Source organism: Pyxicephalus adspersus, chromosome 1, assembly GCF_032062135.1.
Source record: "Pyxicephalus adspersus chromosome 1, UCB_Pads_2.0, whole genome shotgun sequence".
NCBI lineage: Eukaryota > Metazoa > Chordata > Amphibia > Anura > Pyxicephalidae > Pyxicephalus > Pyxicephalus adspersus.
In genome coordinates this window covers 1,611,123-1,626,458 of record NC_092858.1, presented here as the reverse complement: position 1 = coordinate 1,626,458, position 15,336 = coordinate 1,611,123, and the positions used below count along the sequence as shown (strand labels likewise).

The 15,336-nt window shown below is 44.2% G+C and overlaps 1 protein-coding gene across 1 annotated transcript in view; it reads left to right on the top strand.

The window, feature by feature from the left end:
* Positions 1-12,970, top strand: part of PDE2A (phosphodiesterase 2A) — a gene marked incomplete in the record, with an annotated part of 140,582 nt that extends 127,612 nt beyond the window's left edge. Inside the window, 7 exon segments of the mRNA XM_072398578.1 lie at positions 594-641; positions 1,744-1,818; positions 6,421-6,520; positions 7,566-7,678; positions 7,983-8,021; positions 8,116-8,222; positions 9,752-12,970. Of these exon segments, the coding sequence (XP_072254679.1) occupies positions 594-641; positions 1,744-1,818; positions 6,421-6,520; positions 7,566-7,678; positions 7,983-8,021; positions 8,116-8,222; positions 9,752-9,983 (714 nt within the window).
* Positions 12,971-15,336: the final 2,366 nt, after the last annotated feature.

The following is a 15,336-nucleotide window of genomic DNA, read 5'->3' as shown; positions in this document are numbered from 1 at the left end:
TGCACATTATTCCCATTGGGGATTCCCGCCAAGGGGCTGCTGTGCCCATTATGAGGGGTTCCCGCCATCCCTGTGCTTGGTTCCTGGGTCTGTACCCCTGGTGTACCCATTAAAAGGGTCTCCCACCATCCCTGTGTTGAGTTCCTGTGTCTATACCCCTGCTGTGCCCATTATGAAGGGTCTCCCACCATCCCTGTGCTGGGTTCTGGGGTCCATACACCTGCTGTGTCCATTATGAGGGTCTCCCACCATCCCTGTGCTGAGTCCCTGGGTCTGTACCCCTGCTGTGCTCAATATGAGGGGTCCCCACTATCCCTGTGCTGGGTTCTGGGGTTCATACACCTGCTGTTCTCATTATGAGGGGTTCCCACTATCCCTGTGCTGGGTTCTGGGGTCCATACACCTGTTGTGTCCATTATAAGAGGCTCCCATGGATCTTTCTGTCAGCTTTTGTGGCAGTAATAAAGATCCTCTTCTTTCATGGTGGGGCCAAATGTCTGGGGTATTGTGTATTTCGGCCACACTGTCTCAGATTGTCACCTCTTCTCCCGAGTGCAGGAATGTTACTCATCATTCTCTCTTATTCTCTGCAGAAGTCTGTGCTGGCTGCTCTCTACAGCTCGGAGGGGTCTGTGATGGAGGTAAGGGATTTCTTTGGGTGGTCGTATTGAATTTCTGTGACACGCTTGCTTTGTATGCGACAACTAATGCCTCAACTTGATTCTTCAATGGCTGACCAATGTAATACTCTGCTGGGGGTCCACAGGTCGCTCCACTCTTGCCATGGCCCAGTGGGCAGCAGAGAGTTATATGGATAAAGAAAATCCTACAAGAGTCCAATCAATGTCTATCTATGATTGAATTCCTGCAGGGATGACTTTGAGCACATTGAGCCTAATTTATTAAAGCTCTCCAAGACTAGAGAATATAGATCGTGGGACAACCTGGGTGATCCTGCAAACCTGAAATTATTCCTCTCCACAATTAAAAACATAGGCCACTGATTTACAGAAAATCCATCCCAGGTTTGCTGGATCACCCAGGTTCCTCTATAGGTTATCCTCTCCAGTCTTGGAGAGCTTTAATAAATCAGACCCAATGTCTGATTTGGTCTCCTTTCAAAATCTGAAAGTAAACGGTTTCCACTCCATGGGTGCAGACAAGCTCAGTATTGGGGCCACTAGGGGCCAATCAGTCTCTGAAGGTTGAGAGAACAGAGTGAGCAGAGCTGATGGCCTCTATGTTGCTATGTCTTTATTGTCCAATAGGAATCTGGGGGCGGGGAGGTGACCCAGTTCTATTGCTGAACTGCATTATGGAAAACCCTGGTCACCAGTCAGTCACTAAATATCTCAGGAATGGATGAACAGAAATGTGAATCCTTTATCAGGGGTTATCATCTGTAGATTTAGCTGTTTGCTAAAGCTTTGTATAGACTGGCGAATGGCTGCTTCTTCTTCTAGGCTTCTATTGGGTCTCTGTCCCCATCTTGAAGAAGAACAGGAAGTGAGTAGAAATCCCGCAGACAGGTCGGTTTCTCATCTCCTGTCCTGGTGTAACATTTTAGATTTCTATCTTGTCACAGTGATCACCAGGACAAAAAAAAGAGTGAATCTCCCACATAGAGACATGGAATGCAATAAAAATCTGACAGAGGGTCAAAAACCCCCCACACTTCATATAACAGATATAAAACAAATTTTTATTAAAGAAGAGTTTATCTTGTATTCTGTATTCCCGCAGAGACATCACTTCGCTCAGGCCATCGCCATCCTCAACTCACAGGGCTGCAACATCTTTGAACAGTTCAACAGAAAGGTGAGTGTTCCCGTGGTGACGTTCCATCATCATCCTCATCCAAACCTTGGTATTGTATTTTATTTTTAAAGTGCCAACATATTCCAAAGCGCTGAGCATTAACAAGTACAGTAATAATCATTATGCTAGATCCACCCACAGAATATTGTAGCTCCACCCATGATTATCCTAGATACACCCCAGAATTTTGTAGCTCCACCCATGATTATCCTAGATCCACCTTACAATATTGTAGCTCCACCCATGATTATCCTAGATACATCCCAGAATATTGTAGCTCCACTCATTATTTTCTTAGATAGACCCCATATTATTGTAGCTCCTCCTATCATTTTCCTAGATCCACCCACAGAATATTGTAGATCCACCCATGATTATCCTAGATCCACCTCAGAATATTGTAGCTCCACCCATTATTATCCTAGATACACCCCAGAATATTGTAGCCCCACCCATTATTTTCTTAGATCCACCCCAGAAGATTGTAGCTCCACCTATTATTTTCCTGGATCCATCCCATATTATTTTTGCCCCACCCATCAATTTCCAAAAACCCACCCCAGAATATTGTAAATCCACTTATTATTTTGATAGATCCACCCCAGAATATAGTAGCTCCACCCATCATTTTCTCAGATCCAAACCAGAATATTGTAGATCCAGACAATATTTTCCTGGATCCACAATGGAATATTCTAGCTCCACCCATCAATTTAAACTCACCCCAGAATATTGTAGCTCTGCCCATCATTTACCTAGATCCACCACACTCTAGCTCCATCCATTATTTTTTTAGATCCAACCCAGAATGTTATAACTCCACCTATCATTTTCCTAGATCCAACACAGAATATTTTAAACCCGCCCATGATTATCCTAGATCTATCTAATACTATTCAGCCTGTAGAACAATGCTGAAATATTTCCTGTCATTGGATTGGCATCCCAGTCTAGGATTTGAATAGTGACCCTGGATGATGCCTGAACAAAGATGGCTCTGTCCTTTTTGGAGAGAAAGCAGCCTTTGGCGTTGTCAGGGGAGTCATGTCATCTCTATGTGGGAAATTAATACCTAGCAGTGTCACACTGACATATTGCTCAGCATGTCTGCATTGATCATGAACAAATATATCCAATGACAGGTCCTCTTTATCACAGACTGACATCACTTTTATCTATTTAATTTCTCATTTTCTGTATACAAAAAACAAACAAGAAATTAAAGCTATTGGAAAGGAGGAAACAATGGCCGCCCTTGGTAATATTTTTAGCTTCCCCGGCCTCCTTGAGTCAATGATCTGGAAATCAGAACGTAGCTGTAAAGCAGAGAAATGTCAGCATCTGTAATGTGAAACATCAGAGGTCACTGAGATTCTCCGCCAATGTGTAACATCAGAACTCAGCTCTGTATGAAATGTGACAACGCAAAGTGTTCCTGCGCTTCGTCCTGCAGGCTCTACGTGCAGAGAATCTGCATCCCCAGAGCCGCTGCCGATGCGATAACTCCGCTCAGGCGGCTCGGAGATTAGGAGAGCAGATGTGCGCCTCCCGCGGGAAGCCAACTGATTCCTTTCACACAGATTGTCACGTTTTGCTCAATGTTTTTCCTGTCATTGCTGAGTTTGCTGTTCCGTATTTGCATTGTGTTGTGTATTCTCAGGGGTCTCATTTCTGGGCCATCTGTTCTCATCCTGCTACATAAGTGTAAATACGGGAAATAACGAGGCTCAGGAGTTTACCGCTAATTATTGTTATTTTCTGTCTTTCTATACAAATAACAATACAAATCTTATGTTTGTTTTACCTGCTAATGATTTATGTAAATGTAAAAATGTAATTGCTGCTGACACAGCAGGAAGTGAGGTGAATCTGCTCCTAGGTATTTGTCACCTGAACAGGTGTCCCCATTGGAAGAATTCCTAGATATCCAGGTGACACTCCGCTTCAATTTCTAATTGCTCTGAGAGAAAATATAAATCAAAGATGTTTGGGGGGTTTTATGATCCCTCGTAATCGTAATAAGACAACAATTTAACAAACGTAAAACCATGATTATCGTAGAAACACCCATAACTATTTTAAATCCACCAATGATTAATTTAGATCCACTCCAGATTATCCTAGATCTAATAAAGATTTTAATAGAATCACCCATGATCATTATAGATCCACCCATCATTATCCTAGATCAATACCACATTTTTTTGAGTCTACCCCAGATAATTATAGATCCACTTATGATTATCTTAGATCATCTCATGAATATTCTAGATCCACCCATGATAAATGTAAAAATACCCATGATTACCTAGATCCATACATATTATCTTAGGTCCACCCAAGAATATCCTAGATCCACCCACGATTATCTTAGATCCACCCATGATTATCATAGAACCACCCATGACTATTTAGATCCACCCATGCTTATCGTAATTAATAATAATAATAATCGTAGGTCCACCCCAGAATGGACATGGAACCACATATTATTATCCTGAATACACCAATGATTAATTTAAATGGACTCCATATTATCCTAGATTTATAACAGATTATAATAGAATCACCCATGACTATTCTAGATTTACCTATGAATATTCTAGATCCACCTATGGTTATCCTTGATCCATACCACAATATCTTGAGTTTACCCCAGAATGGTATAGATCCACTTATGATTATCTTAGATCCACCCATGATTATCATAGAACCACCCAAGACCCAATTAGATCGACCCATGCTAATCCTAGGTCCACCCCAGAATATTAAGGATGGACCCGTGATTATCATAGAGCCACATAAGATTATCCTGGATGCACGCCCAGCATATAATACATTCACTTATGATTATCATAGAACGACCCATGATTATCCTAGATCCACCCATCACTATTTTAGATCCATTCATGCTTATCCTAGGTCCACTCCAGAATATTAGAGATCCTCCTATGATTATCAAAGAACCACATATGATTATCCTAGATCAACCCATGACTAATTTATATCCATGATTATTCTAGATCCACCATGCTTATCCTAGGTCCACCCCAGGATATTTTAGATCCACTTGTGATTATCATAGAACCACCCATGAATATTCTAGATCCTCCCATGACTATTCTAGATTTACCCATGATTATTTTATATCAACTTATCATTGCCCTAGATCCATACCATATTATCTTGAGTCCACCCTGGAATAATATAAATCCACTTATGATTATCTTGGATCCTCCTATGATTATTGTAAAAACAGCCATGATCATGCTAGATGCACCCATGACTATTTTGGAACCACCCATCATTATCTAAAATCCCCCTGTGATTTTTCTAGATCCACTCACTATTATCCTAGATCTATACACCCCAGAACATCCTAGACCCACCTATGATTATCTTAGATCCACCCATGATTATCATAGAACCACACAAGACCCAATTAGATTGACCCATGCTTACCCTAGGTCTACCCCAGAATATTATAGATCCACCCATGAATATCCTAGGTCCACCCCAGAATATTATAGATTAACCTATGATTATCATAGAACCACATAAGATTATCCTGGATCCACCCATGACTATTTTGGAACCATCAATGATTATCATAGATCAACCCATGCTTATCCTAGGTCCACCCCAGAATATTTTAGATCCACTTGTGATTATCATAGAACCACCCATGATTATTCTAGATCCTCCCATAACTATTCTCTAGATTTGCCCCTGAATATTTTCTTATCAACTCGTCACTATCCTAAACCAATACCATATTATCTTGAGTCCACCCCTGAATACTATATATCTTCTTATGATTATCTAAGATCCACCCATGGTTCATTTAGATCCACACCATATTATCCTTGATCCGTACATATTATCTTAGGTCCACCCAAGAATATCCTAGACCCAACCATGAATAACTTGGATCTACCCATGATTATCATAGAAGCACCCATGACCAGTTTAGATCCCCCATGCTTACCCTCTGTCCACCCCAGAAATTTATAGATCCACCCATGATTATCCTTGATCGAGCCCAGAATATTGTAGATTTGCCCATCATTATCCTAGATCCACCAATGATTATTGTAAATCCACCCTTTGGATTTATTCATTGTCATTGTAAATTGAAGGTTCTATCTGTCCTTGATTCATCCTGGTTCTACCAGAAAATCATCACAGATTCAGCCAACATTACATTTTACATCTATCACAACCTGAAACTTTTCTAAATTCATCCCAGATCCATCCCAAAATCATCAAAGATTTCTTCTAGATCCAGTCCAGATTTATCCCATATCCAGACCAGATCAGTTTCAGCTCCATCTTTGATTCATCCCACCTTCACCCAGAATCCATTCCAGATTCACCCCAGAGCAATACCAAATCCTCATCCTGGCCTAGAATTTGGCTCTTTTCTTATTTCCATCACTGACCTCTATGTTGCCCTCATTCAGCAGAATCGTGGCTGTGAATCTTTATATTCGTATCAGGTACAGCAGGGGGACATTGTGTTATGCGGGTCACTCCCGTTGCATTGTGGGAACGCAGCTCATCAATATTAATGGCATTTCTTTCTTCTCTGACATTGTACAGGATTATCAGAGGATGTTGGATCTGATGAGAGATATTATTCTGGCCACTGACCTGGCACATCACCTCCGAATCTTCAAAGACCTCCAGAAAATGGCAAACGGTGAGAAGCGCTTTGTGTCGGGGCTTTGTGTGCACAATACGGAATCACCCAGCCAAGGGGGACCAATAGGAACCAGCCCAAACTTTTTCCTGTCTGCCCCCTGGGTTGGCAACACTCATAGATATTGTACAGTGAGCCTTCTTATCCTAGGCCAGGATGTATGTTACTGGCAGGATCACCAGGTGTAAGTGAAAAAGAAAAACTAATGCAGCTATTTGTTAAAGAACTAGCATTTAAACATTATACATCAGGTGGCAGTGGAAGGTACTAAACGTCTCATTGCTGCCCCCATTCATTCTTCCTGGGCAGCCCCGGATCATAGGAAGTGGTTGATGAAGCTGTAACAGCACCATACCAGAAACACTGCCAGCCTAAGGCAGCCATTCTGAATAAGGTTTCCTCCTCAGGTTTCTAGGGGTTCCTCATTCTGTGGCTGCTCCTATTTAATAATGCTTGTATAGTACTGGGGGCAATTCCACGTGCAGGAGCCGATGTTTAAATACTTCCCCCACCTCCTAGATTGTAAGCTCCTCAGGGCAGGGTCCTCTCCTCCTCCTGTGTCATTGTCTGTATCCGTCTGTCATTTGCAACCCCTATTTAATGTACATCACTGCGTAATATGTTGGCGCTATATAAATTCTGTTTAATGATAATATTATTAGATCAGATGAAAAGGAAGGCTTTTTTTCACTGATCATTACTGATCCTCAATAAGTTGGTTATAGTCGGGGATCTCCAAGACTTGAAACTCATTTCCAGGCTTCCTCAGGGGTATTAAGGTGAAGAATGCCCGGCCTAGGGGTTTATATTTCATCTTTCCAATATTTGACATTTCTCACACTATGCATCATGTATCAATGAATTGCTGGCAAACATCCCCATCTAGTGGTGGAAAGGAGAACAGCAGCAACTAAAGAATTTCCTCTTAGGTTCATAATTCCAACAAATACACTTAATAAAAGGAAACAAATTAAATAATTTTCATGATGCTGGGGAAATCTTTCCAGCTTTAAATTTGTTTAATCCTGATCAATGTCATCCACAGATGGGTATAACCCCAAAAATAAGCACCACCACAACCTCCTGATCTGCCTCCTTATGACCTCCTGTGACCTCTCTGATCAAACCAAAGGCTGGACGACCACCAGGAAGATCGCGGTGAGTTCTGAGGCTTCTCTTCGGTGCAGTTATGGTGACACCACGCTGAGCTTCTTCCTCTAAGCTCCACCCAATTCCATGCTCATAAATCAGCCACTCCCCCCGTGCACCTGATATACGCTTTCAGCTGGTGTGTAGCAGTGTGATATAATGGTAGATGTTGGGTTTAGATTTTTTGATGGGGATTACATGGAGGAATGTGTTTCATGCAGATAAAAATCATTAGCCATTGTTGTATCAGTGATCAGAAATAAGAGGAATTATTGGTATAATATGGATGACGTGCGTCTCTTCCTTATTCCAGGAGCTGATCTACAAAGAATTCTTCTCTCAGGGAGACCTGGTGAGTAGGAGAGATAACCCAAGCACGCTTCCTCCTCCCAGCATTGGATTGCCCCAATCTTATAGAATAATAACTGAATGTTATCCCTGTGCAGGAGAAAGCCATGGGGAACCGACCCAGCGAGATGATGGACCGTGAGAAGGCTTACATCCCGGAACTCCAGATCAGCTTCATGGAGCACATCGCCATGCCCATCTACAAGTGAGTGAAGCCGCACCACAGTCATCATCACCGGGCCCTATGTACAAAGCTATGGCTGTGCCGGGATTATTACCGGGATCATTTCCAGCCATTCCCAGAACCCCTCTGGAGGCTGCCAAACCCTGTGCAGCTTTACCTGATCCCCCCAACATGACTGCCAGCACCACCAGATCCCCATTCCATGGGTTCCCTTTACCCCTTCTATATAAATATGTCTGCCAGTCCCACCAGATCCCCCTCTTCTATCGAAATCTCACCCAATCCCCCCTTCTAACTGATGATTTCCAGTTCCCCCAGCTTCTCCTCTTCTGAATTAGTAGATCTGATAGGGCCATCAGGTCCTGGTATACCTGGCACTCCCACCAGTCCCCCCTATAGTTTAGTCCCCCTGGTAGAATTTTCTACCGATTTCCATCTGGCTGTCCATCATCCCATTGGGCTGCACAGTTTTGCACCATTTTCTCCTCTATAACAGACATTCTGCAGACATTTCCAGCTGGGTTGAGGCTTGCAAAGTTTTTTTAAAGTTCAACTGAACTTCGACTGCTTGGTGCTGTCTTATCAGATCACGCTACCCCTGGGATATGTGCTACCCCTGGGATATGTGCTACCCCTGGGACATGTGCTACCCTTGTGGGCATGTAGTGATGTCATCAGTAGCACAAATTCATGCTACTTACCAACTCCCAGCGTTACATCCCTCATATCTCCTAAACTGTGCGTTGTACCTTCCTGAAATTTTCAGGGTATACAGACGACCCTTGTCTAAAGCACCCCATAATTCACCCCCCTTCCCGCTTTAGGGGAGAGCAAGATATGGGGTCACATGTTCCAAAACATAAAAACAAACATTGATCTCTTCTCGCCCAGGGGGTGTTATTTCGAGACCACACACGTTATTATTATTATTATTATTATTATCACACAATATATTATTAATAATGACAGCAGTATTGCTGTTACGTATAACATTTTTTATCAATGTAATCAATTTATCAATATTAATAATGTTCAGATATTTATATATCTCATTTATAACAATAAATAGGTATATGAATAATAGAATCATTAATGAGTGAATAATCAATAGTATATATTTAATTATTAATAAAAAAGAATAGTAAACACAGTAAGTATATAGAAGGATAATAATAGTTTTAATATATAAAATGATATCGGTATCAGATGTTTATATGTAGGAGAGCGGGTAAGAGAGGGAAATAATATTTATAAATAGGTTAATATCATTGATAAATATGTAAAATTAAAATGTGTTTTTTTGACCCCCATGTTTTTATGCCCCCTCCATATTTTTATGACCCCCATGTTTTATGACGCTCCTGTATTTGGATCCCCATGTTTAATTACCCCCATGTTTTTATGCCCCCCCCTCATATTTTTCTGACGCCCATGTTTCTTGACCCCCCATGTTTTATGACCCCTGTGTTTTTATGACCCCCCATGTTTTATGATCCCTGTGTTTTTATGACCCCCCATGTTTTATGATCCCTGTGTTTTTCTCTTTGCAGGTTGCTGAAGGAGCTGTTCCCCCATTCGGCTGAACTCTATGAAATCGTGGCGGCCAATCGTGTCAAGTGGATGCGCGTGTCCAACAAGTTCACCATCCGGGGTCTGCCCAGTAACAACTCTCTAGACTTTTTGGACGAGGAGTATGACATCCCGGGCAGCATGGAGGATGACTATAAGATGAACGGCTGCACCGACACAAAGGGACTTAATGGCACGGTGACCGACGAATAACACTGAGCCGCGACGAACGCTTGTCGCCTGATTCCCCGCCCCTCCCCTGGCCAAGGGGAGATCTCTAGTGTCAACTCCTCCAGGTGGTCTGTGTGCCGTGCCATGTTTGTCTACAACACGGAGGCCTGTAATGCCGTCAATGCTTGTCGTGTCCGAGCGAACCAAGGATCAGCACTGCCAACCTCCTCACGGAACATTTCAGGCTCAGACGTGCGAGGAAAACCTTTTATGGATTCAGACGACCACCATGGACTCCATCAGCCATTTTTAGATTACTTCCCCTTTAAGATTTTTACAGCCCCACCCATGAGGATCACACCTCTGAGGATTGTTATTTTTGGCTACCTCCCATTTTTAAAGGGACAGTCCACTATTTCCATAGCCACTCAGCAATCCTTCACTACTGATAACGAAACAGGTAACTGTGACAGGTTGATTGGAAAGAGAAAGTTGTCTCTTTATATATTGGAAGAGTCCAAAACTCCTTGTGTCCTGTGTTCACTAGTGTGGTCTGATCCTCTGTAATCCCTACCAGCCTAGGGCCCGGCCAACATAGAAAAATATTAACAAGTAGCCAAAGATACTCACTTCTTCTGCCGATGGCTCCATTTGTGAAAGAAGCCCCCCTAATATATACAGCTCCCCCTACAGGCAGAGTGAGGAACACAGCACTTTCAGGGCATTTTACCCTGATGGTGTAAAAAAGAGATGACTTGTTCTCTTTAAAGTGGACCTGTCCTGTGTACTGAAGTTTCTTAGACTTATTCTGAAAAGTGGGCCTGTGAGTAATGAAACCGGAACATTCATCATATGGAGCCTAAATTCAGCTCCTCCCCCCCACGTTCCCCTCTCTAAGAGATGATTTTCTATTGGCTGAGAGGGAGAAGGGAAATTTTCAGAGCTTGGTTGTAGTAGTAAGTTAGCTTTAAGGTGGATTTTGGATGTTCTGAAGGATGCAGTGGGGGCGGGGAGAGGAAGGGGGGGGGGGGCATCTGATGGATTTTGGTGTAATAAAACGGTCCTGGAGGTGCCAAAGGCCGAAAGAGTCTGATAGTGGCTGCAGTATGGGAATGAAATGGAGGAAGGAGCCCCGGGCCCCCAAAGGGGTGAATATAGGAAGTTTTCTCACCTGGCAGGGTCTCTCTAGTTACACATGGGGGACAGCTGCCAGTGACATTGATTTCTTTTTCTACAACGCCATTCACACATGATCACATGACTTGGTGACATTTTTTCAGCCAATCAGCTTTGGCAAAATCACTCTGCTTATGCGTGTTAGCTTCAGAGATTTTCTCATTGGATGGTGAGACAGCAGGGGGAGGAGCAAAGCCAAGGCCCATATAAGGAGTGCGGTTTACTGACTCATTGGCCCGCTGCAGTTACCTTGGGGTTCCCACTAATAAATGGTTCTGGTCCCAGAAATCGGTGACCATGGAGCGGATCCATGGACGAGTCCGTTCACAGAGCCGAGCACAACCTCCCTGCCCCCCCATTGGCTGGTTTCAGATAAGGGCTCAGAGACTGCACACAGCCCTCAGATAGAGGTTCATGAGCTGAGGGCTGCCAATCAGCGGAGTTCTTTCTGGGACATCATCCGGACCCCCAGCTGATCTCCATCATTTTATCCATTTTAATGATTTTTTTTATCAACACCCAGAATGGGAAAACCAGCCGGACTCCATGGCCTCCTCTGATCTCCTTCCAGCATATTTCACTCATATAGCTCTCTGCAGATCATGTGACTTCCCGGTCCTCTCACTCTCCGCCCCTTGGTGACAATGGGGTCCAATGATTGGATTCCCCCTTTATGGGGGCGGAGCTATAAGTTTTGCTGGATGTAGCTCGCTTAGAATGATTCAGTTGCTGATCCCAGAAAAGTGGCCTTTCAATGTTCCATATCGCAGCTCATTAACATATACGAGGAAACATCGTGACAGCGCTTTCCTGCAGCAACCAATCAAATACAATGTCAAACCATGACAGCCTGGGCTCCGCCCCATTCTGATCACAGCCAATCAAATCTCTTATTTCAAAATTCCGTACCTTTCCGTGCACACGCAGGGTTAATGTTAAACCTCGGCCACTCTCTCCCTGGGCTATTTATTAAGGGGGCAGTGGGCGGAGCTTTATTGCAGAACAATGACCTCCCCGGATGGCGGGCGAGGATGGCAGCGAATTCTTTGTGTTTGTAACACAGTGTCAAAGGGCTATTTATATGAAAACCATTCAGAGAAATCCTTCACCAGGGAACCAAAGTAAATTTTTACCATTCACATATTTAAAATCATCAATTCCTTTTCTGTAGCATATTTCTATTAGGACGTAGATCCTTCCTCTACCGGCCACCTGCTGAGATAAGACTGACAGCGCTTTCAGCCAGTCAGATCAGACTCATAGGCTTTCATGGGAGGAGCAGTAAAGCACAGTCACTAAATCAGAAGAAAAAATGCCCCACCAGACTGACAATACAGGGAGTGAGGGGCAATTATAAGAGTCGGGGTCATTTCCATCCCAAAGGACCAAATTACCATCATTCTCATCTTCTATCACTTTATCCGCCATATTGCTGATTGATTACCCCAAGCTATCAATTCATCGCTCTCAGCGCCATAAAAAGTGCCGTCCAATAGGAAACCCAGCAAGATCAAATCTGCGCAATGCCGCCATTCCTGATCACAAAGCTGCGGCGTAAGGGGCGTGGCAGGGAATGCAGGTTGCTGATTGGTTGCTGCAGGGAAGATGCTTAGTGATGTCATGGGGCGTATGATGTCAGACATGGAGGGGGAAGCGCTGCCGCAGTTGCTGTGTAATGACGTGTGTATATATCTCTGTAGATAATGTAAAGCAGTTGTGCCACTCACCCGGTGTGTCCGCTTATTACTTACGTGACCTCAGCGATTGTTTTACAGCAGAAATTCTTCGTGAAGGGGAACAGACGGATTTCCGTTTTTATTTTCATTGTTTCCTAATAAATTTCATACACCAAATTTTATGTCGCTTTTTGTTGATTTTTGGGGGAAAGGGGGTGGAGTTTTCGGATTGTGATGTTCCTATGTATGACCCCCAATACAGGGGGGGTGGTATAGGGAGGTGCAAAGTGTGCTGCTGCATGAGGGCCCCAAAGCTTCAACAGCCAACAGGGGCCCCCAAATATATGTTTAGTGAGGGCCCCCAAGTTACTTTTGCACACTGCCCATCATTGTCTCATTACATACAGCGGTTCTTTCAAAAGTAGCGATTTTTTAATTACCGCCATTACCACATTACCACCACCAGGGGGAATCTCATTTATGGAGGATGCAGCAGGAGCACTGGGATCACCTGTAGGGGGCGGGATTACCTGAAGGGAGGGATCACTGTCACTTATTTTTTCTGTTATGCACACTCAGGAGCTCATTCAGGTCTATTTATGTGTCTAAGCTCCTCCCCCTACCGATTCTGCTTCGTGATTTGTCAGAGGTTTGGGGTGTTCAGATGTTAAGAGCATAAAGTACAACCAATCAGAGATCTGACATTGGAGAATCTGTGTTACCTGTCACAGCCAATCAGGATTTTCTGTCATGTTCTAAGTGACCCTGGAAAAAAAACACCATGGGATTGGCTGCTACTGGTGACATGGACACCACCAGCGCAGACATTCCAATAATCTGGTCCCCAACCTAGGTAAGTATATGTGGCCCTTAGCAGACTCTGGGGCTGGGATCATTGATTTGCACAGCGACCATAATCTCAGTGATCTTCAGCAGTCTCAATTAACGCTTCCCTATTGTAATATGTCTGCAGTCTCTGACCGTCTCCTCTAACACCATCTGCCCCCCAGCTATGATCACCTCCAGCACCATCTGCCCCCCCAGCTATGATCACCTCCAGCACCATCTGCCCCCCACCTATGATCACCTCCAGCACCATCTGCCCNNNNGCTATGATCACCTCCAGCACCATCTGCCCCCCACCTATGATCACCTCCAGCACCATCTGCCCCCCACCTCTGATCACCTCTAGCACCATCTGCCCCCACCTCTGATCACCTCTAACACCATCTGCCCCCCACCTCTGATCACCTCTAGCACCATCTGCCCCCCACCTCTGATCACCTCTACCCCTCATCTTCAGCCATTAGAGGTGAATCTCCTGTGCAGACTTCCTGACACCAAGGCCTGGAAGCTCCAAGTAATTCACCTCCGGATCCTGGACAGGTAAAAGCTTTACAGCTCCACCAATCTGAGGAACACACAGCCATCAATTAGCCAACCCAGGTAAAGAGTGGGAGGAGCTAATGTTTTGGGGGATTTTAATTGGTCGGAAGCACTTTTTCATATCCTTCCCCCTCCTATGCTGTCCTCCAGCACTGAGGGATCCAGGATTTTGTGTCCCCCATCCCCAGGGCCAACTCTTACAGGACCTGCAGAGCTCATCTCCAGCCATCGGGGGGCCAGTGGCATGCTGTCTGGTGATCCTGCCAATAAACACTTCCTGTCCTAGGATGACAACTCCCTCTGTATAGAATCTATGGAGGAGTAGTGTTGTCACCCTAAAACAGTACTACAGAACACCCCCCCTCCTGTATATTGTATGGGGAGGGGTGTTCCATGTTCTGAGCACACGTTCTGATATTTGTGATAGAAGTGCATGGGATAGCACTGAATTTCTGGCAGGATCAATGCTATATTAATATAATAATAGGATATCCAGCTGCCCAGAGGGTAAATTACTACAAGTGATCTGTGTGTCAGATGGAAGACTTGACTCCGGCTGAGATAAACTCAGGAAATTACACTGGACTGTTCAGGGATTTGCTGCAGCACAATCTCAGCACACACACAGTCACCGATCTCATAATACACCCGGATAGATATAATAGAGAGGTCTCTGTAATACAGAAATATGAAACAGCAAACAGCATGGAGTGCTATGAGGAGGAAGTGGTCACTGCGATGTGAGGGGAAAGTACAGCAAGCTCACCGCATGTTACAGGAAATCCCTGACCCCCTGGCATACCGAATATCAGCGCTGCAACCTGCAGATTTATCTGCAGCAAATATCAACATGAGAGAATAAAGAGGGGCAAAATGATAGGGGCCCGACCTCTATAATGACCCCCAGGGATTGGCTGCACTCTGTGATGTCACTGGTCTCTAGTGATTGGATAGGCCCCATTCTCAGTGATGTCACCGGTCTCCAGTGATTGGATAGGCTGCATTCTCAGTGATGTCACCGGTCTCTAGTGATTGGATAGGCTGCATTCTCAGTGATGTCACCGGTCTCCAGTGATTGGATAGGCTGCATTCTCAGTGATGTCACCGGTCTCTAGTGATTGGATAGGCCGCATTCTCAGTGATGTCACCGGTCTCTA